The sequence below is a fragment of the Canis aureus genome, chromosome 6 (genome assembly GCF_053574225.1).
Source record: "Canis aureus isolate CA01 chromosome 6, VMU_Caureus_v.1.0, whole genome shotgun sequence".
Classification (NCBI taxonomy): domain Eukaryota; kingdom Metazoa; phylum Chordata; class Mammalia; order Carnivora; family Canidae; genus Canis; species Canis aureus.
Genome location: NC_135616.1, coordinates 53,940,806 through 53,967,010, shown reverse-complemented (window position 1 = coordinate 53,967,010; position 26,205 = coordinate 53,940,806). Strand labels below are relative to the sequence as shown.

Genomic DNA, 26,205 nt, shown 5'->3' with positions numbered 1-26,205 from the left:
GTCTGAACCGATACCAAAAGATTGGGATCGTCCCCTGCATATTCTCAGACCATAATGCCTTGAAATTAGAACTAAATCACAACAAGAAGTTTTGAAGGACCTCAAACACATGGAGGTTAAGGACCATCCTGCTAAAAGATGAAAGGGTCAACCAGGAAATTAAGGAAGAATTAGAAAGATTCATGGAAACTAATGAGAATGAAGATACAACCGTTCAAAATCTTTGGGATGCAGCAAAAGCAGTCCTAAGGGGGAAATACATCGCAATACAAGCATCCATTCAAAAACTGGAAAGAACTCAAATACAAAAGCTAACCTTACACATAAAGGAGCTAGAGAAAAAACAGCAGATAGATCCTACACCCAGGAGAAGACGAGAGTTAATAAAGATTCGAGTGGAACTCAACGAAATTGAGACCAGAAAACTGTGGAACAGATCAACAGAACCAGGAGTTGGTTCTTTGAATTAATAAGATAGATAAACCATTAGCCAGCCTTATTAAAAAGAAGAGAGAGAAGACTCAAATTAATAAAACCATGAATGAGAAAGGAGAGATCACTACCAACACCAAGGAAATACAAACGATTTAAAAAACATATTATGAACAGCTATACGCCAATAAATTAGGCAATCTAGAAGAAATGGACGCATTCCTGGAAAGCCACAAACTACCAAAACTGGAACAGGAAGAAATAGAAAACCTGAACAGGCCAATAACCAGGGAGGAAATGGAAGCAGTCATCAAAAACCTCCCAAGACACAAGAGTCCAGGGCCAGATGGCTTCCCAGGGGAATTCTATCAAACGTTTAAAGAAGAAACCATACCTATTCTCCTAAAGCTGTTTGGAAAGATAGAAAGAGATGGAGTACTTCCAAATTCATTCTATGAGGCCAGCATCACCTTAATTCCAAAACCAGACAAAGACCCCACCAAAAAGGAGAATTACAGACCAATATCCCTGATGAACATGGATGCAAAAATTCTCAACAAGATACTGGCCAATAGGATCCAACAGTACATTAAGAAAATTATTCACCATGACCAAGTAGGATTTATCCCTGGGACACAAGGCTGGTTCAACACCCGTAAAACAATCAATGTGATTCATCATATCAGCAAGAGAAAAACCAAGAACCATATGATCCTCTCATTAGATGCAGAGAAAGCATTTGACAAAATACAGCATCCATTTCTGATCAAAACTCTTCAGAGTGTAGGGATAGAGGGAACATTCCTCAACATCTTAAAAGCCATCTACGAAAAGCCCACAGCAAATATCATTCTCAATGGGGAAGCACTGGGAGCCTTTCCCCTAAGATCAGGAACAAGACAGGGATGTCCACTCTCACCACTGCTGTTCAACATAGTACTGGAAGTCCTAGCCTCAGCAATCAGACAACAAAAAGACATTAAAGGCATTCAAATTGGCAAAGAAGAAGTCAAACTCTCCCTCTTCGCCGATGACATGATACTCTACATAGAAAACCCAAAAGTCTCCACCCCAAGATTGCTAGAACTCATACAGCAATTTGGTAGCGTGGCAGGATACAAAATCAATGCCCAGAAGTCAGTGGCATTTCTATACACTAACAATGAGACTGAAGAAAGAGAAATTAAGGAGTCAATCCCATTTACAATTGCACACAAAAGCATAAGATACCTAGGAATAAACCTCACCAAAGATGTAAAGGATCTATACCCTAAAAACTATAGAACACTTCTAAAAGAAATTGAGGAAGACACAAAGAGATGGAAAAATATTCCATGCTCATGGATTGGCAGAATTAATATTGTGAAAATGTCAATGTTACCCAGGGCAATTTACATGTTTAATGCAATCCCTATCAAAATACCATGGACTTTCTTCAGAGAGTTAGAACAAATTATTTTAAGATTTGTGTGGAATCAGAAAAGATCCCGAATAGCCAGGGGAATTTTAAAAAGAAAACCATATCTGGGGGCATCACAATGCCAGATTTCAGGTTGTCCTACAAAGCTGTGGTCATCAAGACAGTGTGGTACTGGCACAAAAACAGACACATAGATCAGTGGAACAGAATAGAGAACCCAGAAGTGGACCCTCAACTTTATGGTCAACTAATATTCAATAAAGGAGGAAAGACTATCCATTGGAAGAAAGACAGTCTCTTCAATAAATGGTGCTGGGAAAATTGGACATCCACATGCAGAAGAATGAAACTAGACCACTCTCTTTCACCATACACAAAGATAAACTCAAAATGGATGAAAGATCTAAATGTGAGACAAGATTCCATCAAAATCCTAGAGAAGAATACAGGCAACACCCTTTTTGAACTCAGCCACAGTAACTTCTTGCAAGATACATCCACGAAGGCAAAAGAAACAAAAGCAAAAATGAACTATTGGGACTTCATCAAGATAAGAAGCTTTTGCACAGCAAAGGATACAGTCAACAAAACTCAAAGACAACCTACAGAATGGGAGAAGATATTTGCAAATGACGTATCAGATAAAGGGCTAGTTTCCAAGATCTATAAAGAACTTATTAAACTCAACACCAAAGAAACAAACAATCCAATCATGAAATGGGCAAAAGACGTGAACAGAAATCTCACAGAGGAAGACATAGACATGGCCAACATGCACATGAGAAAATGCTCTGCATGACTTGCCATCAGGGAAATACAAATCAAAACCACAATGAGATATCACCTCACACCAGTGAGAATGGGGAAAATTAACAAAGCAGGAAACCACAAATGTTGGAGAGGATGTGGAGAAAAGGGAACCCTCTTACACTGTTGGTGGGAATGTGAACTGGTGCAGCCACTCTGTATGGAGGTTCCTCAAAGAGTTAAAAATAGACCTGCCCTACGACCCAGCAATTGCACTGTTGGGGATTTACCCCAAAGATACAGATGCAATGAAACACCGGGACACCTGCACCCCGATGTTTCTAGCAGCAATGTCCACAATAGCCAAACTGTGGAAGGAGCCTCGGTGTCCGTCGAAAGATGAATGGATAAAGAAGATGTGGTTTATGTATACAATGGAATATTACTCAGCTATTAGAAATGACAAATACCCACCATTTGCTTCGACGTGGATGGAACTGGAGGGTATTATGCTGAGTGAAGTAAGTCAGTCGGAGAAGGACAAACATTATATGTTCTCATTCATTTGGGGAATATAAATAATAGTGAAAGGGAATATAAGGGAAGGGAGAAGAAATGGGTGGGAAATATCAGAAAGGGAGACAGAACGTAAAGACTGCTAACTCTGGGAACCGAACTAGGGGTGGTAGAAGGGGAGGAGGGCGGGGGGTGGGAGTAAATGGGTGATGGGCACTGGGGGTTATTCTGTATGTTGGTAAATTGAACACCAATAAAAAATAAATTAAAAAAAAAAAAAAGAATTCTGCTCTCCCAAGGGGAATTTTGTAGACACCCCAAACTTCAGTGTGATCTTTAGTGCCATCTACTGGGAAGCACGGGAACCTGGTAAGACCTGAGCTAGGAAAACAAAACAGTGGGGTCCCTCTTTCTTTTTCTTTCTTTTTTTCTTTCTTTCTTTCTTTCTTCTTTCTTTTCTCTTTCTTTCTTTTCTTCTTTCTTTCTTTCTTTCTTTCTTTTTCTTTCTTTTTCTCTTTCTTTCTTTCTTCTTTCTTTTTCTTTCTTTCTTTTCTTCCTCTTTTCTTTCTTTTTAAAGATTATTTATTTATTTATTTATTTATTTATTTATTTAATTTATTCATGAGAGACACAGAGAGAGGGAGAAGCAGGGTCTGTGCAGGGAGCCCAATGTGGGACTCGATCCTGGGTCTCCGGGTCAGGCCCTGGGCTGAAGACGGCACTAAGCCATTGAGCCACCAGGGCTGCCCTGGGTTCCACTTTCAATCACTTTAAAGGTGTGGTTTTATTGAGACCAGACTCTTACCTGTCTAACAAACATGTAAGACTCTCAGCAAACACCCGATCATCTTCTGTTCATTCCTCACACTTTATGCACATGTGGTCCCAGAACTCATCCAGGTGCTGCAACTTATTCCCAAGCTAGACAGTGAGCTCTGTGATGTCAGGAGCTGTATCTCTTTCCTTTCTATCCTTGGCACAAGCATGGAGTTGGGCATAGAACAGCATCTCCAAAAATAAACAAATAAACAAAAAATAAAAATAAACATAAAAATAAAAAATAAACTATTGAATATAAGAAAAACTCAGCCTAAGAGTTTGAGAGACTCTTGGGATGACTGGGTGGCTGGGTTGGTTAAGCGTCTGACTTCGGCTCAGGTCATGATCCTGGGGTCCTGGAATTGAGCCCCGCAGGCTCCCTGCTCAGTGGAGAGGCTGCCTAACCCTCTCCCTTTGCCCCTCCCCCTGCTCATGCTCTCTCAAATAAATAAAATCTTAAAAGGATTCTACCTCTTATCAACCGTTACTTATTGACAAATTTGTAGAAACAAATGACAAGACAAACTACAAGAGAGAAACTGGATTACCTATGGTTTAATGAAGTCCTCAGGAAGTACACTCAGGGTCCAGTCATACTGGCGAATGGGCTGCTGAGCTCCATTGAGAAAAGCACCCTATAGAGCAAGCTGATCTCCTTGTCATCCACTCAAAGGGCTAAGAGATTGAGGTGTGCACGGGTGTACTGAAGTGTGAAATAATACAAAATACAAATTGGTTTCTGACCCCAGTTCCTGACATAGAGCTCCTAAAATTCCTGTAATTTCCTGGTTGATAGGAGCATCTTTTGTTTTAATGAGGTGACTCTTGGTAGGTTCCTGGATCAGAAAGACTATGCCATGCTTAGAAGCTTAGAATTTTCAACCCCCCTCTCATTCTCTGAGGAAGGGAGAGGAGGCTGGAAATTGAATTAACAATCAATCATACCTACATGATGAAGCTTCCATAAAACTCCCAAGAGTACAGGTTCTGAGAGCTTTCAGTAGAGACACGTGGAGACGCAAGGAGGGTGGCATGCCCAGAGTGCATGGAGGCTCCACACCCCTTCCCACATTCCCTTGTGCATCTCGTCCACCTGTTTCTTCTTGAATTGTAACCTTTTATAATAAACTGGCAAGTTAACTGTTTTCCTGAGTTTCGTGAGCTGCTTTAGCAAATTATCAAACCTGAGGAGGGGCCATGGAAACCTCTGCCTTATAGCCAGTTGGTCAGAAGCACAAACAACCTGGACTTGGGATTTTGAAACTGGCATATTGAAGTGGGGTTGAGTAAGACAGGGGGTGGGGGGGGGGGAGTGGCTCTAGGTCTGCACTAACCTCAGGCAGAAGTGTCCAATTTTAACTGAATGTATGACACCTAGTTGGTGTTAATAAGTTGGAGCATTGCTTGGTGTGGGGGGGAAAAATCTACACATCTGGTGTAAGAGTGTCATGAGTCCAGTAAAGGCAGTGTTTTTCCTAGACAAAGTGGGAAGAGAGAATATTCCATCAAATGACTGTTGCTGCTTGTATTTCAGAGCTAAGGCAGTAATGGGAATAGCATAGCATAGCTATAGCATATGTTATTAACATAGCTGCTCACATAAATTTTACCTCAGTGGTCCTCAACTTTGGCTGCACGTTATCACCTAGAAAGCTTTATGGCAAGTCTGATGCATAGGCTGCATCTCAGCCCAATTAAATCAGAATCTCTGGGGGTGGAGCCCAAACGGAAGTATTTTTTAGTTTCCCAGGTAGTACACTGTTGGTGAGAATGTAAAATGGTGCAGCTGCTATGGAAGACAATATGGTGGCTCCTCAAAAAATAAAAAATATAACTACTTGTGATCCAGCAATTCCACTTCTGGGTATTTCTCTGGAGAAAATTAAAATACTAACTTGAAAAGATGTATGTGCCCCTATGTTTACTGCAGCATTATTTATAATATCCAAGATGTGAAAACAGGTAACCAAAGTGTCTACCATTGGATGAATGGATAAAAAAAAAAAAAAAAAAAGTGTGTGTGTGTGTGTGTGTGTGTGTATGCAACAGAATATTATTCTGCCATAAAAAAAGAAATCTTGCCATTTGAGACAACACAGATCTTGAGCCTATTATGCTAAGTGAAATAAGTCAAAGAAAGACAAATACCATACACGTGGAATCTTAAACAACAAAACCAAGGTCATAAATACAGGGAACAGATTGGGCGTTTGCCAGAGCCAGGGGTGGGGAGGTAGATGCAATGAGTGAAGGGGGTCAAAGGGTACAAAATTTCAGTTATAAAATAAGTCATGGGAACGTAATGTACAACATGGCGACCATCATTAATACTACGATATCGTATATTTGAAAATTACTAAGAGTAGATCTTAAAAGTTCTTATCACACACACAAGTTTCCCAGGTATGTTAGTTTTCTATTACTGCTGTAATGATTTACCACAGACTTAATGGCTTAAAACAAAACACATTTATTATCTTATATCTCTATAGTGCAAAAGTCCGAAAGAGGTCGCACAGGGCTAAAATCAAGATGTTGGCAGACCTGCATTCCTTATTGGAGGTTCTTGGGGAGAATCCGTCCTCTGACCTCTTCTAGAGGCTCTAGCTTCTAGAGGCTAACGAGCTCTCTCCTTCTTCAAAGCCAGAAACCATCAGTCAAATCTTCCTCATACTGCATCACTCGGACATTGACTTTTCTGCCCCCTTCCCACAGTTCAAGACCTTTGTGATCGTGTTGGGCCCACCCAGATAATCAAGAAAAATCTCCTATCTTAAAGTCAGGTGACTTACAATATCAGATCCATTTGCTACATTAGTTCCCCTATGCAGCTGTAATGTAACATATTCACATATTACCAAGATTAGGACATGGACATATTTGGGGACCATTATTACCATTATCAGATGACCCCAATAGGAAGCTGAGACTACTGGTTTACCACATAGGAATGGACTCAAGAAATGGCTATTAGCAAGCTGAGCCCTGATGGAAGACTGGAGGCACACACTGAAAAACCAGTGTGTCGAGGGATGGTAGAGAAGGGGCAACAGCCAGCCTAATCAATTTTACATTGTCGCAGAACTTGTCTTGCAGGAGGAAGGGGTTATCAGGTGATTTATTATCACTCAGCCTCTGAGAGTCCTGGGAAGTGAAACTGTACATTATGCCAAGGATGCTGGGACCATCTCAAGAGTAGCCACTGCAGAAAATGGAGGTCACTTAACAGGATGGGACTTTAAGACTTTTGGGACTGGTAGCTATCAGCTTGCTCCTTGTTTTACGTTCACTCAGAGCCTGGGTGTATGCCAGATTCTCACATGCTCTGTAGGCTTTCCCCCATGGTGGAAGATGCAAATTACCTGCCCATAGGTTGAATATGGCTTGAAGATATTTTCTGACTGGCCATTATTTAATAGTCACACAAATACATTCAGGTTGTCTGGCTTTTCTTAAAAGATCTAGCTTTGCTGGGAGAGCATTCCTGCAGGACAGCTCTCAGTTGGGAGAACAGTGGCTGCCTTTTGATAGAGCACTTATTCTCTGGTTTGCTGCAGGCTTCATCCTAGCCTGCTCACTTCATATATTTACGTTACTGGTCTAGTCTGGAAGGTATTTGAGTTCACAGGCCTCCCCCTCCTGCAGATTTCCAATGCCTCAAGTTAGGCAAAATTCTCATTAAGACCAATTTGCGTGTCATCAATGCAAAAGTGAACAGCTCTTAGATGTTAACTAGGCTTACTGCAGTGATCATTTAGCAATACACACAAATAATGAATACCCTCTCCTCACAATTTCAGGAGCACACCAAGGGGGCTTAAGACCAGTGTCTGAGTAAACAGCCTTGAGTCACCACGTGTACATGACCAAAGTGGTCTCCATTGGTACAAATCTCTCTGTAGGAAATGAAGCTGAAAGCTGCCCAACTATAATTTTTGCCCACTGATCCTTCTTCAGTCTCTGGAGGAACACATACTCAACATCACTCTTCTTTCATACCCACAGACTTCCAAAATTTTGAAGACAACTATCATCACCCATGACAGCCTCTTCCCACTTCCAAAGGCTTTCCAAGAAGTCTGCTTAATTCCCTGGATGACTTTCCCAAGATATTGTGGAGACCTCATCTTCATTCTGGTAAATCCTGAGCTTGCTGTGCCACCCAAATGTGCTATTCCAAAGTCAGCACAGCTTGAGAGTGAGAACAGAATGGCAGAGTAGATCCTCTGACTCAGACCCCATTCCTTTATCACCTAACACCGAGTGAACTTACAGATTAGAAAATAGAGGATTCCCAAACTAGAGCCCTTTGAGGTACAGGGGCATTGCAAGACATAGTCTTCCCTTTACATGATGGCTCCAGGGAAAGATCATCCCCTAAGAAATACCAAGTATTTGCAATGGATAAAATCCAAAAACCCTCTGTCCTTACATCCTTTCTCCTCAATGAGCTAATACAATTTTGTAAAGATGACACTCTAACTTTGAAATATGCTATACCTCAGGAGGTTAGAGTCCATTTGAAAGAACCTGTGAAGTAACTTGGGGTGGTAGATGGTGACGACGTTTATTTTCCATGGTGATGCTCATTAAGTCAGCCTTGGCATAATTAGAGGAGATGAAATTCAAGCCAATCTCTGAACTGCTGGTTTTAGTTTCAATAAACAGATAGGACTGCTGTGAGAGGCTCAAGTGAGACTTGGGGTTAGATGTGGTTTTAATTTAACTTTCGTTTATTTCATTAAATGAGATAGTGTATGTGAGTCACTTAGTAAGTTACTGGAACATGTTCGTTTTTATTACTAATCCATGTTTTCTAGCCATTCTTAACCATCTTTACTTCCACCGCAGTCTTTACACTGGGTCCCACGTATAGCTGTCACTCAATGAAGGAGAGTGAACTGATACTGGAGATTTTAGTCGACTGTCTCTGACATGCAGTAATGGGGCCACTTACATCCATCCCTTCCACAAGAACAGAACAAAGAGCTTAGGCTACAAGGTTGGGGTAGTTGAGGAAAGTTGTTAAAGTGGGTTAATAGATTCTTAAAACTTGGGATCATGTCAGCAGCAGTTCCATCTGGGGGGAGACAGAGTAGATTAGATGTTCTCACAAATCTGTCTCACATCTATGGAAATCCTACTCTCTTTATAGTCTTCTGGCACAGAATACTATGCTATCTCACTTGAGATCATTCCCACAGAACCAGTAGAAAGATAAAGTGAAAGCAAACCAGCAATCAAATTTGATTGTCTTCCATCCTAAGGAGCTTGGTGTATAGTCATTAAGGCATCAGCATCTGTTGGGGGCTCCAGCAGGGAATCCTACTCAAGGACACAGCACAGGAAGCAGAGGGGATCAATCCAAGTGGTACTAAAGAGGACAGGATGGGAAGGACATTTTTTATTTCCCCGGATCTTCAGGCAACCTCACTAAGCTGGAGGTCGCATGCAACTGAGTATGAAACCAAGAAAAATATGAGGCTTAAAAAATACTGTGCATTATAATTCTTCAATCTCTGGAAGGCTAGGAGCCCAAGGTCAGTGTGGGCAGGAAGCGGAACAGACTTCCCAGCCAAGCAGTCACACAATCTTCACGGTCTTGAGCATATCTGACAGTATGTAAGTGTCATCCCAACCCCTCGCAGGCTTCCTCAGGGTCTGCTCCAAGGCCTGGGCCATCTCCAAGAGCTCTGATGTGGCAAGTTTCTGCTCTGGGTGCAGCTGACAGAACAGGATCTCGTTTACTTCACCCTCAATTCGCCGGACATACAGGAGAGGGAAGACTGCTTTGAGCCCGGTCAGCACTGAGTCCTTCAGCCCCAAGTCCCGGCACACGAGGTTGAGGATAAAAACACCTATATGGTGGGAAGGAAAAGAGTCATGTTCTTCAGATCAGGAGACATGCTGGAGGCAAGATTCAGCTTTGAGGAATATACCAATTCCTGCCACAGGGAGGTTGGTGGCCTAGGAAAACAAAACTGCGGTGAGTCTGCAGAGAACACACCGCATATGAAGACAGAGAAGAGCATGGGGAATACGTGAACTACGAGAAAACCTGAAGCTAATTTTTGCTCTTCTGTGCTGCTAACAAATTCCCATTCTCCGTGCCTCAGTTTCCCAAACAATTGCTTTGAGAAAGAAAGAATACATACCCCAAGAAAAAAATGTACTAATTCCACAGGGATGTTAGCTTCCTGACGTACATTATGGAATATTTATCAGCCAGTAAGAGGACCAAGGTTACCATGACCTGTGACAATGAAGGTTCCAAATAACTCTGTTCACTCAAGTACCTGACACAAATCAAAACATCTGGGAGGCTGTCAATATGGACTAAGAACTCTCGCTTCCAAGTCACAAGCACTGGGGTTGGAGTGCAGCTTGTTACCTTGTGTCACCCCGGCAAAGACTCCTTACTTGGTTTCCTTATCTGAAAACAGGATGCTACAAAGATGACACAGCACAGCCTAGTGCAGCCCACATGGAAAGAAATCAAGCAGTAGCTAGCATGACCAAACTGGGAGAAATGTGAATTGCTACACCTTGTCAAACTGTGTGGCAACATCTAGAAAACCCCAGCTTACCAGTAAACTATGATCCAAATTACAACCCTACCTACAAAAATGTTTTATATATAACCCTACCTACAAATATATAACACACCTGCAAATATATCTCACCAAAAGGCATCTATTAGAATGTTGATATCAGTACTGCTTATAAAAGCCCCAAGTAGGAAATATCTTACAACAACAGCAGAATGGAAAAATGAATGTTGTATAGACACACAATGATACTACACACCAATATAAAGGAAAAAGGTAAACACAACGCTATGGATAAATCTCATAAAGATCATCTTTGGTGAAAGAAGGCAAACAGTATGTTCCATAAGATTCCATTTATACGAAGAAAAAAAATGGGCAAAACTAAGCTGTACTGGGGCACCTGGGTGGTTCAGTGCTTGAGCATTGGTCTTCGGCTCAGGTCATGAGCCTGGGGTCATGAGATCGAGTCCTACATCAGGCTCACTACAGGGAGACTGCTTGTTCCTCTGCCTATGTCTCTGCCTCTCTCTGTCTCTCATGAATAAATAAATAAAATCGTTAAAAACAAAAACAAACCAAGCTATACTGACTTAAGTTAGAATAGGGGTTATCCTTGAGAGGAGGATGAGTTACTGGAAGGACCTAAGAGGTAGGCTTTCTGGGGTGCCGCAAATGTTCTGTGTTTGACGCTGGTAAATGGGTGTGTTCAACTCAGGAAAGTTCACTAAGCTACACTTATGACGTGCACATTTTTCATTTAAAACAAAACAATTTTGAAAGGGCCCACCCCTCATCCTTCCCTAACCTTTTATACTTCCTACCTTCCGGAGTCAAGATGCTTTTGACCTTCTGCAGGAAAGGCTGGTCCACAAAAGCTGGTGGTGGACAACTCATGCCCAGTGTTGGATCCTTACTGTCTACATCAAACATGATGACATTGTAGCGGGGCCGTGCTGGGAAAGAGAAGCAAACAAGTCTTTGTCTACCACCATTTACATTCCTACTCCCTATATTCCCTGTGACCTGTGGTGGCCACAGGTGGCTAAGTCAGAAGGATGACATGGAGACTGTCGTTTGCCTGTAACAGCACTAAGTGCGCTGTCCACGGAAGTCGTGGTCAATCAGGGTTCTGCTGTGAGCCCCTTACATTAAAGACAGGGCCTTTATCTGATCTTTTCCTCCGTATTTAAAGAACCTTTCAAAGGCACACACATTCATGGGGTCCATGCTAGCAAGATTACTACTTGGCTAAGAGTCCATCTATACCAGTAATTTTCAATCCAGGCAGAACATTAGTCACCTGGGAATATTCAAAATACTTTGAGAATCTGGGCTCCATTCCTGACCACCTGAGTGAAAAACCCTGGCGTGGGAGGAACAGGTCAGAGAGGAGATAGGAAGCCTCTGGTATTTTCCTTCAACTCCCAAGTAATCACCAAATCAGGCAAAGTTGAGAACTACTGCTAGGCAGCAAAGCAGCTGCCTAAGCCTTTAAGGGCGGACTCTACAAATGCTGTGGGAGAAAATGTCCTCAAATTAGTTAGTGTATCTTTTCTAGTCCTCAAACAATAGCTGGCTCAAGAAAGATTTTGCTAAATGAGAAAGAACTGATGATGCATTGGATGAGGTCCTTGCTATAATGAAAACAGTTTTTACAAGGGGTAAGCCTACAATACTACTGACTTTTAGCAAACTTTGAGACTATGATACCAATTATTCAAGAATTCATAAATACTGACTTAGGACTACTGCATGCCCATAACAGGGCATAGCACAGATCTTGTTTGGGTTTCTTAAGAGAGCAGAACATGTCAGCTTATCAAAGTTCAAGAACAACCACTGCCCACATTAGTAGGAGCCCTCCAATGATCTGGAAGGTGGTTGTTAGAGGTGACTGCCAGATTATTCAAAACCCATCAAATGGCTGTCAATACAGCAACATGTCACGCACTGACAGCCTACCATGAGCCTAGGGCAGTTTTCAATGTTTCACATGTACTAGTTGTGTTGGGTCTGGGCCCCCACACTGGCCCCAACCTCAGAGGTAATCTCTGATATCCTTAAATTCAGTTTGCAATTAAAATCTCTGCACCAACTGTCCACCCCAGCACCAAGGTACTCACCCCAGGCATCCTGCTTTGCCACACCTTTCCTGGGAGATGCCCTAATCCAGTGAGAACCAGAGTATCAGCGATGGAATGGGCAGACCAGGAGGGGTGGGTGGCCTGAGCTCGCCAGGTCCACTTAAGACTGAACCAACCTGACTGACTTCTCACTGAGGGGCTCAGGCTCTGGGAAGCACCATCCCCAGCCTCCATATCAAGTGGCAAAAGGATCACAGGAGCTGTTGCAGAACATTAATATGTCTTTTGTCATAAATCAGGGATACGAATTATTAGAGCAAAATGGAGTCTCAATTCCAGCAGCAGCACGGCCATCAGCATCCCCACGGAGTAGCATCTACCTCAGGGTTCCTGAACCTCAGCACTACTGACATTTGGGGCCAGATAATTCTTTGTCATGGGTGGCTGTCCTGTGCACTGTAGGGTGTTTAGCAGGATCTTTGGTCTCTACTCACTGTCAGAAGTACCCTCACCCTGCGGTTACACGCATCAAAAACATGTCTGCAGACACTGTCTGATGCTCCTCAGCTTTACAACCACTGATCTACATGAATGCTGTTTTGCTCTATCTCTGGCTTCACCTCCAGCTGAAAGACTGAAAAAAAACACTCCCAACACACACCCCAACTTTTCTTCCTCTTTTCCTCACCCACTACAGACCTTAGGTTTCTTGGGAGGATGAGGAAGTGACAAGAACACAGAGTTAAGAAAAGAATCAGGAGAAAGACCCACTGATCTGTTAGCACCACAAGCAGAAACGGACTGTTTCACTTGTTGCTGTAGCCCAACCCCTAGCACAGTGCTGAGCACATGGTCGGCACCCTGTATTCACTGAATCAATACATCAACCAAGGAATAAACAAATCTACAGTCAAAGACTGGAACAATGCTAATGCTGCTGTCTTAGAGATGAATTCTAGAGGCCCTTGCAGGCCTGACAACCTTGCATTAATCTCCCCTCAGCACCCCTCCAAAGTCTCCAATAGCAGTACCTTCTCTTCCCGCCAGGCTGGTAATATAGTCCAGGCCATCTGCAATATGGACCTTCATCCGCTCGCTCTGGGAGAAGCCAAACCACTGAGTGGCCACGTCCAACATGGAGGGGTCGATCTCCACAGCATCAATGCAGGACTTTGGGAAATGATCGTGGACAAACAGGGGGAGGCTGCCCCCACCCAGGCCTACCACCAACATTGCCAGGGGGGTCTCTGCAATAAAAGAATACAGTATCATTTGACAATCTGCTTGCTGACAGTTTTATACCATCCTTGGGGAGGGGAAAGGAGGAAGTTGGATTACTGGCTCTGCCCAGGGGACACACAGTTTAGAGGCCTAGCCTCTCTGTCTCATCCCAGAAATGTAGAAGCCAATCTGACATCTGAAAACTCACCCCTGGTTACACAATCCTTTCTTTACTAGATCCAGAAGCTGAACCAGTATGTTACTATTACAGACCTTTAATGATCCCCAAGCACTGAGCTGACATCGTATCACCATCTCTAACATAAGCATTATTAGATTCCCCTTAATCTAACTGGGAGGGATGATAGCCAACATCTCTCTCAAGATCACAAAGCAGGAGATGCAATGCCCTCTGCTCAGCTTTCAATTCAAAGGCCACAACTGCCCTCTCAGACACATAGCCTAGCGACAGCAATCCATGTGAGTGAGTTCCAGAAATCACAGGAAAACAAAGGCCCAAATCCTAGCTGTAAGTAAAGAGAAACCTCAGCTACCACAGGAGGATAGAAGTCAAGAAACAAGAATCACTCCAAGGAGACACTAAATAGAGGATTAATATCTGAGGATTAAACCTAAGAACTGAGACTTTAGGGACATACATCAGCACCTATACAGGCCAAAAATACAGGGTGTTTCAGTAAGACACACTCAGGACTTCAGGTGAACAGCTACAAGCTTAGATAGAAAAAGGAGTATTTTTTACCACTGTAGTTGGAGCCAAACCTGTTATTAGTAACAAGGCTATGACTGTACTGCCTACAATATAGGTTTTTTTATTTAAGTAGAAATTCAAGTAAGAATTGCATCTGGTGCTCAAATTATAACACATGACTGAAAAGCCAGAAATTCTTCTAAAATGCAAAGGCATTTTTGGAGTCATGATTTTAAAGGTTAATCTGGTTTCATGGGTAGACTCATAAGCAGACACTCATCAAACTGAACAACTTAAAATCTGTGTACGTTGTGTCTCGTTGAATATATTTTATACCTTAATATTTTAAATAAATGAATAAACAAAAAATTTAGACATCCACACACGCAGCCATTCCAAGATCACAATTAGAGCTGAGGGAAAAGTTACTGAATGTTTATTAAATTAACTTGGGAGATGGCTGGGAAGAAGCAAGCTTTGCTGTATGAGCATTTGTTGGTCTCTAATCGCTGTGCTCGAAGCACAAGCCAGCTGACACAGCATCCATCGGCAATCTTACAGGCCCCTCCTGTGGAGGGCAGGGACACTTCCCTCACCTAAGAGCAGCTCCGGGTTTCTCAGCAGGGCAAGGCCGGCAATCATTGCTTTGTGGTGTTCACAGCACAGGTAACTCTTGTCAATGGACTGCCCTGGGGCAGCTGAGAGGTCCTCGGGAGTGTTAGCAGGCCGTTGCTTTTTCCTGTCCTTTTTCCGTTTCTTCTGGGCTAAAGAAGAGTTAGAGATGATGAGGTCCTATGCTTACTTAGCACTGTAGTCTGCGGAAGGGGAGCCACATCAGCAGCACTCTGCTGTAGTGAGCTTGATTCAACTCAAAACCCATACCACTGGGCATGGAGCCTACTTAAAAAAAAAAAAAAAAAAAAAATCTCAGAGGACATGGCCTAGATCTACACTGCCCAATACTGTAACCTCCAGCCACTTGAGGCTATGGAAATGTAAACATTAATACAATTTTTTAAAAAGATTCAATTCCTTACTTGCAACCAGCCACATTTCACATGATCAGGAGCCACACATGGTTAATGGTGACCATATTGGGCAGTTAAGTGATTATTAAACATTCCCTCCAATGTAGAAAGTTCTACTGAGTAGCACTGGACTAGGTGACCTCTAAGGTACTCACCAACTCTAAAGCCTCTCTGAAACATACTAGTAGGTGGCACTATGGAGAGGCTCTAAATGTTTCTGGCTCATCTCACAGAAGTTTACTAATGAATATAATACAGATGCATATGAAGCAACATGCAACACAGCCTCTAAACTGAAGGCATTAAAGTGATAATCACAACTATTTGGTGAACCACCTCCCCAGCCCCTCATCATTTCAGACCCAGGCTCTGCTCAAGAATAACATACACCTCTATTTTGCTTATTGCCACTTACACTTTAAGAGCCCAGATGGTAACAGGACAACTTGCAGAGCCCTGTGCCTCTGACCACAGGTACCCAGTTCTGTCCTACATCTTAGCCAAGCTGCCAGGTCTTTCTACCACCCAGATGGAGAGTCCAGCCATGTCCACTTGGATCCTACTAGTGTGTTGATGATACCTCACCTCTGTGAGACGCATCCTTCAGCAACCTTGCTTCTGACTGCACCACATTCCTGTTGCTAAGGAAGATCAGCCGCCGGAAATAGTGCTTGTCATCCCCCTGCACATCCTCGACCACGTAGCTGCCACTCAAGGGACTGCAGTTTTGGTGCTGAACGGTCCGGACCCCAATGTCCCCACCCACAGACAGAAAGGGCACCTGAAGATATAAAAAGAGATGTGGTCAAACACCACCTCAATTAAGAAACATGAGGAATTATAACCCTTTCCCTTTGTGGGTATATGAGGAATCCCCATATCAAGGTTCTAGACAGCAAGAACTTCCAAGGTTTGCCTTGAACTTTCCTGAGCCTTTCAACACATCCCAAAAGATTTAATTCACTCTTCTGAAAACCAATTGAGCACAAAGATTTCCAAAACCCTCAGTGAAATGCAATGGGTTCTCCCTAAGAAAAAAACATGAGTGGGGATTCCTGGGTGGCTCAGCAGTTTAGTGTCTGCCTTTGGCCCAGGGCGTGATCCTGGAGTCCCGGGATCGAGTCCTGCATCACGCTCCCTGCATAGGGCCTGCTTCTCCCTCTGCCTGTGTCTCTCTGCCTCTCTCTCTCTCTCTCTCTCATGAATAAATAAGTAAAATCTTAAAAAAAAAACACATGAGTTTCTCTTTAGGAATCCTCAAAGGACTTTCCATAAAAGCTGGAAGGAACACTCAGGAGAAGACTATAACTATGAGAGAAGGAGCCTGAACAGGGATAAAGACAACAAAATCCAGAGGGAAAGCAAAAATTCCAAGTTTGGAAAATCTCTCCCTTCCCCCAATTATTCTCACCTTTTCCCTTATTTTTTCTAAACAGGAAAAAAAACTAGGAGAAAAATACATCCCCCCCCCCAGACTTTTCCATTTCTCTTTCTAATCTTTACTCTCTCTTTCTAATCATTTCTCCTTTCTAATCTTTTAAAGACCTCCAAGAAAATTTCATAATCACCAGGGGCCTCGGACTTTACAGAGATGTAGGCATTGGACAGAAGGTGACAAATGACCTCCCCACAGGATCTGCATCTCTCTGGTGGACACCAACCCCAGAGTCTGCCAGGAAGAATCAAGCACGTTCATCTGCAAACACAAGACAGCCTAGTGGGCAGAACAGCAGGCTATAACCTGGGAGTCTAGGTTCATCTTTTCAAATCCGTTACTTCAGCAACAAGCTTCTAGGGACCCTGGCCTTCCTATCCATCATGGATAAAGTACCTGCAGTACATTCGCCAATCAATGAGCAGGATGGAACAAGACAGTATAGGCTGATGAATACCATAAACACTACTTGCCAAAGTAGTGTTTTCCTCCACAGGAAAATACCTGACCAGCAATACTAGTATCCTGAAAACTAACCTGAGCTGTTTTTGCCTCTTTTCCATTCTACACTCAGATAATGATGGTTCTAGAAAACAAAATGGTCAAGGAAGGCCTGCACAAAAAAGGGTAAGGAGAAACATTCTGAGCAATGCACAGTATAAAGAGCTGGAGCCTGCAAGGGGGAGAGCATTTGTGGAGTCTCAAAGGCCACACAAACACAGATGCTACTATGGGTCTCCAAAGAGCAACTACTCACCTTCCTCTCACTACCTGAAACAAAAGAACTAAGTACTGACCACTCAGTTCTGAGGTGTTGATATGCCCTCAGGAACAGCCTAAGGGATGAGACACTAGTCCCAGCTCCAAGACACCTTCTGCCTTCCTGCCTAATATGACTTCTCTAGAGATCTGTGAAAGCTCTGCCAAAGCTTTGTTACCTGCTGCTGGCTGGGCATCCCAGCAGGAGCCAACTCCATGACTCTGGCTGACAGCTCGGCCTGGATGCTGTCCATGCCTTCATACTGCTGACCTCGGTGGAGGGCCACTGTGATCAGCCTCCTGAAGCCTGCAGTGGCCGCCAGCTGCTTCCGACCCTCCTCCATGCCAAAGAGCCACTCGGTCTCCCGACCCTGGGGGACTGGAAAGAAGCAGCTGGTGACAGGGAGTCCAGGGAAGAGTGTTCAAGCCCCAATCAATATGACCTACATGGCCACGAGTCAGCCTTGGCGTAGGCCCAGCATCCCTTCCAAATGTGACCCACTGAGGATTATCACTTCCCTAGTACACAAGGCCCAGAGCAAAGCAGCCATCAGACACATGGTAGGACCCATGACCCTGTGTGTAAGAGGAGAGAGGCAGGCACCTACTGCAAGAAAAATAGCAATAATGCTAACGCTTATTGCATGCCAAGCAGTATTCCAAGAAGTTTACAAACAGAAACTAATTGAATTCTCACAGTAGTCTAAGGTACAGGTGGTATTAATACTCCCATTTATAAATGAGGACATTGAGACACAGAAGCTGAATTATTTGCCCAAGTTATTTGCCAATTAATTTCCCACACCATTAGTAAATTTCCACAATTAGTAAATGGTGAGGCTGGGACTCAAACCCAGGCAGTCCAGCCCCAAATTCCATGCTTATATTGGTTATACCATTTGTTCCCAAAGATAGACAGGTAGGATTATGGAATACTTGGGAAAATAGCTCACCTGTCAGCAAATCACCAGCATGATGATTTCAACACCTTGCCATTGTCTAGAATTTGCTACTTTTGAAAGCACTTCCTCATCCTTATCATTAAACACCACTATTGTTTATTAAGCACTTACCATGTGGGAGCAGCACCCTAAGAGACCTTACACTTTTCACACCTATATGACACAGTCAACTAGATCACTTTATAGATGAGGAAACTCAGGCACAAAGAAAAGGAATGTCTGAGGTCACACCACCAAGAACAGACTGAGCTAGAACTGGAACCCAAATAGTCACTTTTTAAGCTACTACTCTGTACTGTCTCCCTAAATTCAGCAGAGAAGCACAGCAAATTCCCCCCCCCCCAAGTCATGACGCTCACAGGCTACAGAGCTGACTCTGCTGCTTGTTACTCCATGTTACAAAGTAACTCTCAACACTGTGAGACTTACCTAAATTGATCTGTCTTGCCTTTCTCTCCTCCCTACCAAACCCATTCTCACACTTTGCCAAGCTTTTGCAATGAAGATGTGAAGAAATATGCCTCAAATCTTAAGTAGGTAGCTGGACAGCTGCTACTCCCTCTTCCTCAGGCCTGGACTAGTCTAAACTCTTGAAGTGCCACCCCCTGCAAGATAAAATCGGCCAAAGCATACCCAGCCACCAAAGTCCCAGCCCTTATGAGCCAGCCCCTCCAGGGAAGAGAGGGAGCAATCCCAACTCACTGATGAAAATGGCAAAATGATTGTCCCGCGATGGTTTCACAGTGGGGCTGTCCACCACGTGGAGGGTGTAGCGTGGCTCCCCCGTGTCCCCATCGCACAAGTCCAGAGATACACTCCCCAGCCCGGCCTTGCGGTACAGCTGGCTGCACAGCCAGGCATACTGCTGCCGCTCCCGCACCGCCTCAGCCAGCCGCTCGGCACTCTCCAGCCGCACAGGCTTGCCCTGCTCCTGAGCACAGAGCTCAAAGATTTGAAGGGCAGAGCCAGGGACTGGCCTGAACTTGGTCATGATGAAGGCAAAAACAGGTAGGGAGAACCGAGGCTCTGCTTCCAGCACCTGGTCCTGGCTGTTGGCCACCTGGTGTACCCTCACCATCCACCCCTCCCGAGAGAAGTGACCCACTGCTTTCTTCAGGATGTGAGCCTGAGCCAGGGAGATGCAGAGGTAGCGACCGCCCACCTGCAGGACACGGCCAACCTCAGCCAGCATCCTGTCCACTTGCTGCAGGGTCTTCTCCTCCTCGTCCATCAGGACAGCGTCCAGGGTGCCCTTATCCAACACCACCTGGAAGGAAGCATCAGGAAACTCCATCTGTGTCATGTCCATCTTCAAGAAGCTCATCTGGGGCCGTCGGCTGGCATTCCGCTCCTTCATTTGCTTGATGACCACCTCACTGATGTCGATGTTCACTATATCCTGATAGCCCACATCATACAGCTGTTCACTGAGCTCTGAGTTACCGCACCCAATCACCAGTACCTGAGGGAAAAAGCCAGTAAGATGAAGGTGATCAAGGTAAAGGAATAACTGGCAGATACTTCCCAGAATCAAGTCTCGGCATGGCTGTCAAATTCTTAGAAGGTGCAGATGCTACTGTCAGGAGAGAGCACCATTACAGAGGTGATTCTAGGCTCCATCTTGAAAAACTACGGCTTTGAGAATATCACTTTGAAATCCACATTCATGGGGCAACCCCGGTAGCTCAGGGGTTTAGCGCCGCCTTCAGCCCAGGGCGTGATCCTGGAGACCCAGGATTGAGTCCCACCTCAGGCTCCCTGCATGGAGCCTGCTTCTCCCTCTGCCTGTGTCTCTGCCTCTCTCTCTCTCTCTCTCTCTCTCTGTGTCTCTCATGAATAAATAAAATTAAAAAAAAAAATCCACATTCAGCCACAATGATGCAAGGTATGTAAAAAGGGACTTTCCATATTGCAAAAACAACCTAGTCCAAGCTTTCCCTGAAGCAAGCATTGAACACTCAAGAAGTGAGAGAAGTCACAGAATCTAAAAACAGTAGTTTGAACTCAAACCTCCTGTTTGACTCTTGAAAACCTTGCTGTGACATAACTCTATTCCACTCGTGGCTTCAGGTCCACCTGACCATATTCTGTTACTTTGTGTGTTTCAGTTGGCTCCACCACCAGTACAGGAGCCCAAAGCAGAGCTTGAACTCACAGCCCAGAGACCAAGACCTGAGCTGAGCTCAGAAGTCAGACACTAACTGACTGAGCCCCCCGGTGTCCACACTCTCCTGTTTTCTAAAGCCAAACTTAAAACACAAGTTGCTACCTCCCTCTGTGGGGCAACTGCACATTGATCCTTAAATATTCTCCCCCAATGTCACTAATCTCTAGAAAAGTGCATAAATCTTAGACTAGATAGGATTGAATTTAAAAGCCCACGTGGCCGCTTACTACATGTAGGATCCTGGGCAAGAAACTGGCTCTCAGAGCCTCAGTTTCCAAGTCCATGCAATGAATGAACCTTACAGAATTTATTATGAGATTTGAAATGTTGAACACACATAGCACCCAGCACGAGGCTTGGCAGGTAGAGCGTCCTCCAAGAACATTACATTTACTCCCTGCCTCTTCCCCACCTGCACTACATACAGTTCCGTCTCCATCAATCGCTGGCACTGTACTCCCCAGCTGTCATTTATGGAACGTGCCTTAGGGCTCTTGTTGCTGATGAGCTAAGCACGGTGCCTGAATTAGGGTGCCAGCCACACCAGTTCCGTGAACGGGCTCCCGTGTCCGTCAGCCACCGGCACTATCTGCCCTACAGGGGTGGACAGGGACAGAATCACCCACCACGGCTCCAGGGGGCCATCCCCGCCCGGACTCCCAAAGGATCCCTCTTCCAGGGGGATCAGTGATTCGAGGAGGGGCTGGCGGCAGGAGGTCTGTTCTCTGAAAGCCCTGAAGCAGGCGCGTTTACCTTCCTTTGGGCCGAGTGGTGCGGAGAGCCCGGGCCCCACCGCGCGCCCAGCGCGGACGCCCTGCTCGGTGCCCGGGGCCGAGCACACCCAGGCCGCCAGGCCGCGCTCACCTTCTCCCGGGGCTTGATGTACTTGTGCAGCACCCCGCACAGCTCCAGGTAGCTTCCATACCACTCGAAAGCCTTCTTCCCTCGCTGCTGGAAGAACTTCTCCCAGTAGTCAACGGAGCCGAAGTCCTTGGCGCTTTTGGGCAGGAGGTTCATGCTGCCGGCGTCCGACCGTCCCACTCGCCCGCGGAGGGACCATCGGACGGGCTCCCACACGCGCCGGCGGCGACGCTGCGGCGGGACTCGCTCCGCCACGAACACCCACGCTCACTTCTCCCCCGCTGCAAACCCAGAGGGACGAGGCTTCCGCGCCCGCCCACACGCGAGACGCCGAGCCCAGCCCCGGCCCCCGCTGCTCCCGGCTCCAGGCCGCGGCCCCACGTGCGCGCCCCCTCACGCCACCTCAGGGCGGGGACGCGGGACCCGCAACCACATCCGGGGGCGCGGCCGCGCGATTGGCCGGCCTCGCAGACCCGCCCCGCGCGGTGGCTCTGGCACCTCATTGGCCGGGACGCGCTCGCCACGCGCCTGCGGGGTCCACGCGGGCGCCGAGCGTTCCCTGCGCGCGGCGAGGGGGCGGGGCCTCGGGCCCAGGTCCGGGCGGAAGGGGCGGCGCTTCCGGGGCCGCGCTTCCGGGGCCGCGCTTCCGGGGCCGCGCCGTCGGCTGTGCGCGCCGCGCGGGGGCCTCCTCCCCGGTGTGAGGTTTCCCCGCGCGGCCCTCCCGGCCGGGTGGCCCCTCCCGCTCCGAGCGGACCTCGGGCCGCGTCTGACCCCGCGCGCGGCCGGCTGCGGACGCTGGAGGAGGCTCCCGAAGAGAAACAGCGGTGCAAGGGCGCGAGGCGAGGAGTGAGGCGAGCACGCCCAGCCGCAGCCAGCCCTCCTCGCCTGGTTGTCTTCTGCGTCTCCCGCGCACCGTCCCTTCCCGTAGCCGCTTGGATGACTGAGGTTGGTTTTGGAGGAGGCTGGCCTGTCGGCCACGGGCAGGATTCCCCTGTTGCCGTAGCGACGTGAAGCTGCCGCCGAGGAAAGCAGCTGCACGCCCAGAAGCTGCGCCTCACCTTGTCCCCCAGAGGACAACACGCACAGTCAAGCTCATTTGGAGCATCAGCCTCCCTGATGGGAGTCATGCTGGCGCCATCGAGCAGTGGCTGCGACTGCTTCCTTGAGGCGCTTAACGGACACACTGCCCTGTCGTCTTACCTGATACCCTAAGGAAGGTCCTGTGAAGCGCGTTTCACGGCGCTGGGAATAGCGGGAGGGAGCACCCAGGGAGCAGGCAGGCGGGCGTGTGGGCGTGCCCTGGGCGTCGACCTGTAGTCGGGGGTGAGGGACCCCACCAGCACAGGGGCCACGTAGACTGGTGGTCGTTAGTGGACTTCGTTTGGTTTACGACCGTAGTTCTCGATCTTAGCCACGATTCAGGATCACCTGGAAGACCTATTAAAACAGGTTGCCGCATCTCGCTTCCAGAGTGTCTGACGGATCGGGTCTATGCTGCGGTCCAAGGGTTTGCATTTCCAGGAAGTTTCCTAGCGATACCCATGGTTGGTTCAGGACCACACATTGAGAACTATTTCAAAGTATAAGTAAAGAGAAGAGCCGACAAACTTAGCTCCCACTCCACAACGTTAACAGGTTACTCTAAAAGCCCCCAGCAAGTGACATCAAAGAAAATCCGTCTTCCTGGACCGCCTGTTGAGTTCACGTTATTTCCTTTCAGGAAGGGAACCCGAAGGAGCCCCTGAGGTGGCGTCAGTTACTAGAGTTCCTAATGAGTAAGATGTGGGTTCTTTCAGAAAACACTTAATGAGAGCTGAGGACATTGTTTTTCCTTGAAGCGCTTCACGATACCAATGAAAAAAATCAGAGAGCAACCAAAACCACAGCCTCTGCCCTCTCCCCTGAGGACTTAAGTCATCAAACGTTTACATTACCTACTAGGAACCAATCTTTGTGATGAAGCTATGGATGCAGGGGTAAGCAAGGTGGTCACATGGTAGACACTCAGCAAACAATGTCAAAAAATAATCTGTATGAAGGTCGTGATGAATGCTGTGAAGAACAAGTATAAGATTCTGTAACAGCAGATACCTTCCAGACCTCCTCTAGAGGTGACCACTTCTACGGCTCTTCTGAAAAAGGGACAACAATTTTCTATAATCTGTCAGGTTGGGTAAATACTGCACACCTGAAGTTGGTCTAGTGGTATCAGGCTGACATAGTTAAGAACCCAGTATTTCACCCTCTGAAGGTCCCTTCAAGAACCTTTGGTTCCTGCTTTCCCCTCTGTCTCTTTTGTCCTTTCTGTGAATGGCTCTATATTGGAAACGATAGTAAGAAGTGGTTTCTGTCACAGCCCAGGCGCCAGCCCCTTATCTAAAGCCCTAAAAATTCAATTATTTTTTGCACTGTTTCAGACCAAGAGGATAAGTAACTTACCCATCCTCACCTGTGACTGCTGCCCTGTTAGAGGCAAAAAAACAGGTCCAGGTCAGAGCACTTGAAAAGTCACTACAGCTTTGCTAAAGTGTATGAGTGACTCTTGCAGAAATACTTCAGATTGAGCATTAGACTTGTCTTTTATAATACTTACATTTGAAATATAGTTCTCTACGCTTGACAATAAGATATAATTAATAGCTGTGCATCCTTGTATAGTTAAAACCAGTTAGATATTAAGATGGTCTGTGTTTGGAGATCTCTGGGTGGCTCAGCGGTTTAGCACTTGCCTTAGGGCCAGGTCGTGATCCTGAAGTGTCGAGATCTGGTCCCGCATGGGACTCCCTGCATGGGGCCTGCTTCTCCCTGTGCTTGTGTCTGCCTCTCTCTGTGTCTCTCAAGAATAAATAAATAAAATCTTAAAAAAAAAAAAAAGATGGTCTGTGTTTTATCAGGAATTCCGGGGTGGCTACCAGTGTGCTTTAAAATGCACAGTGCTGGGATCCCTGGGTGGCGCAGCGGTTTGGCGCCTGCCTTTGGCCCAGGGCGCGATCCTGGAGACCCGGGATCGAATCCCACGTCGGGCTCCCGGTGCATGGAGCCTGCTTCTCCCTCTGCCTGTGTCTCTGCCTCTCTCTCTCTCTCTCTCTCTGTGACTATCATAAATAAATAAAATTAAAAAAAATAAAAAATAAAAAAATAAAATAAAATGCACAGTGCATGTAGATGAGATCATTCCGTGTCATACCCTAAAAATATAAATCCAGACCTCTCTCAGTATATAATCTGCAATTAATAGTCTTACTTAATTTAAGCATGGGGTTCCTAGCAACAATATTAAACTAATTGTTGCTGAAATCTTTGCAAAAGGAGGCATAGATAATTAAAGCATTTCTGAAAATGTGGGAGACAGAGAATAGCATAGAGCATGTGATAGACAGAAGACACTCTCCCCCTGAGACGTGTATGTCCTAATTCCCAGAACATGTCAATAAATTAGCCTATGCTGAGAGGGAAATTACGTTTCCTAAGCATCTGACGTTAAAATAGGGAGACTAATCTAGATTATCCAGATGGGCCCAATGTAATCACAAGGGTCCTTTAAAATGGAAGAGGGAGACAGCAGAGAAAAAGGATAGAGGTGGTAACATGAGAGGGATTGGAGCCGCATTGCTGGCTTTAAAGATGGAAGAGGGGGCTGGGAGCCAGGGAAAGGGCCTTCCAGCCTATGAAAGCTGAAAGAGCCAAGGAAAAGAATTCTCCCTTAGAGCTTCCAGAAGGAACTCAGCCCGGTAGACACCTTGGTTTTAGTCCAGTAAGACCCCCTCGGGCTTCTCTCCTCCAGAACTGGAAGACGCTAAGTTTGTACAAAGTCACTAAGGTTTTGAAACCACTACAGAGCATTTCCGTGAGAGGGTATGGGTGGTTGGGCAGAAGGTTACAGTGGGAAGAATGCAGCTTCAGAAGCTAAAACAGAACTGAAGTGAGCAGCACCTCTGTTTTGAGAAGTCTTCCGTTCTGAGTGTTCAGATTAAAGCTGTCAGGCCGTAAGAAGCCAATGAACAATGAGGCTCATGACAGAACTGATAGGAGAATGCTCTCAGGGAGAATGGAAGCAAATGATGTCTGGTCATATACAGGGAATAGGAGACCCGAGGACTCAGAATGGTGTCCATATAGGCGTCTGGATGACTGGGGAAATTGCCTATACAATGGAACAGGGGAAGGAGAAGGGAGGTCATTTGGAGAACTGTTGCTTGAGAGGAATTTAGAAGTCACCGTGCTACCCACGACAGGTTCAAAGCCACTCTCCCTGTCCTGCATGCCTATCCCAGGGCTCATTCCCTTCTCCAATTCTATCAGTGGCATCCAACTGGACTTTGTGGTCCAGACCATGAAAATACCTCATGTGTGCGGTGTAAAACTGTTCAAAGGGAATCTCTCCTTGGTGTCCAGGGAGTGGCTCATGCGGTGCTGGAAATGATTTCATATGGAAGTCTTTGCAAATGGGTTTCTTTTCCAAGTTGGAGAAGCTAAGAATTGGACGGTCCC

At 45.8% G+C, this 26,205-nt stretch overlaps 1 protein-coding gene and 1 long non-coding RNA gene across 5 annotated transcripts; one reads left to right on the top strand and one right to left on the bottom strand.

Annotated features, from left to right (window-relative positions):
* Positions 1-6,384: 6,384 nt before the first annotated feature.
* Positions 6,385-22,108, bottom strand: METTL13 (methyltransferase 13, eEF1A N-terminus and K55). Of its 4 annotated transcripts, none has more exons than XM_077901668.1 (8): positions 21,718-22,106; positions 19,389-20,148; positions 17,904-18,103; positions 16,116-16,311; positions 15,099-15,266; positions 13,601-13,816; positions 11,307-11,438; positions 6,385-9,792 (listed from the first exon to the last, which is right to left on the bottom strand). In XM_077901668.1, exons 1-8 carry the CDS (start codon positions 21,868-21,870, stop codon positions 9,518-9,520), a joined length of 2,100 nt encoding a protein of 699 aa, XP_077757794.1. In that variant the 5' UTR covers positions 21,871-22,106; the 3' UTR covers positions 6,385-9,517. The 4 variants fall into 4 exon arrangements, with proteins under 4 accessions (XP_077757794.1, XP_077757795.1, XP_077757798.1 ...); XM_077901669.1 differs by having other exon boundaries at positions 19,389-19,953; XM_077901672.1 differs by having other exon boundaries at positions 17,904-18,095; positions 19,849-20,148; positions 21,718-22,104.
* A 238-nt stretch (positions 22,109-22,346) lies between these two features.
* Positions 22,347-24,588, top strand: LOC144316143 (uncharacterized). The gene is made up of 2 exons (XR_013381971.1): positions 22,347-22,659; positions 23,435-24,588. It is a non-coding gene; the product is annotated as an uncharacterized LOC144316143 (long non-coding RNA).
* Positions 24,589-26,205: the final 1,617 nt, after the last annotated feature.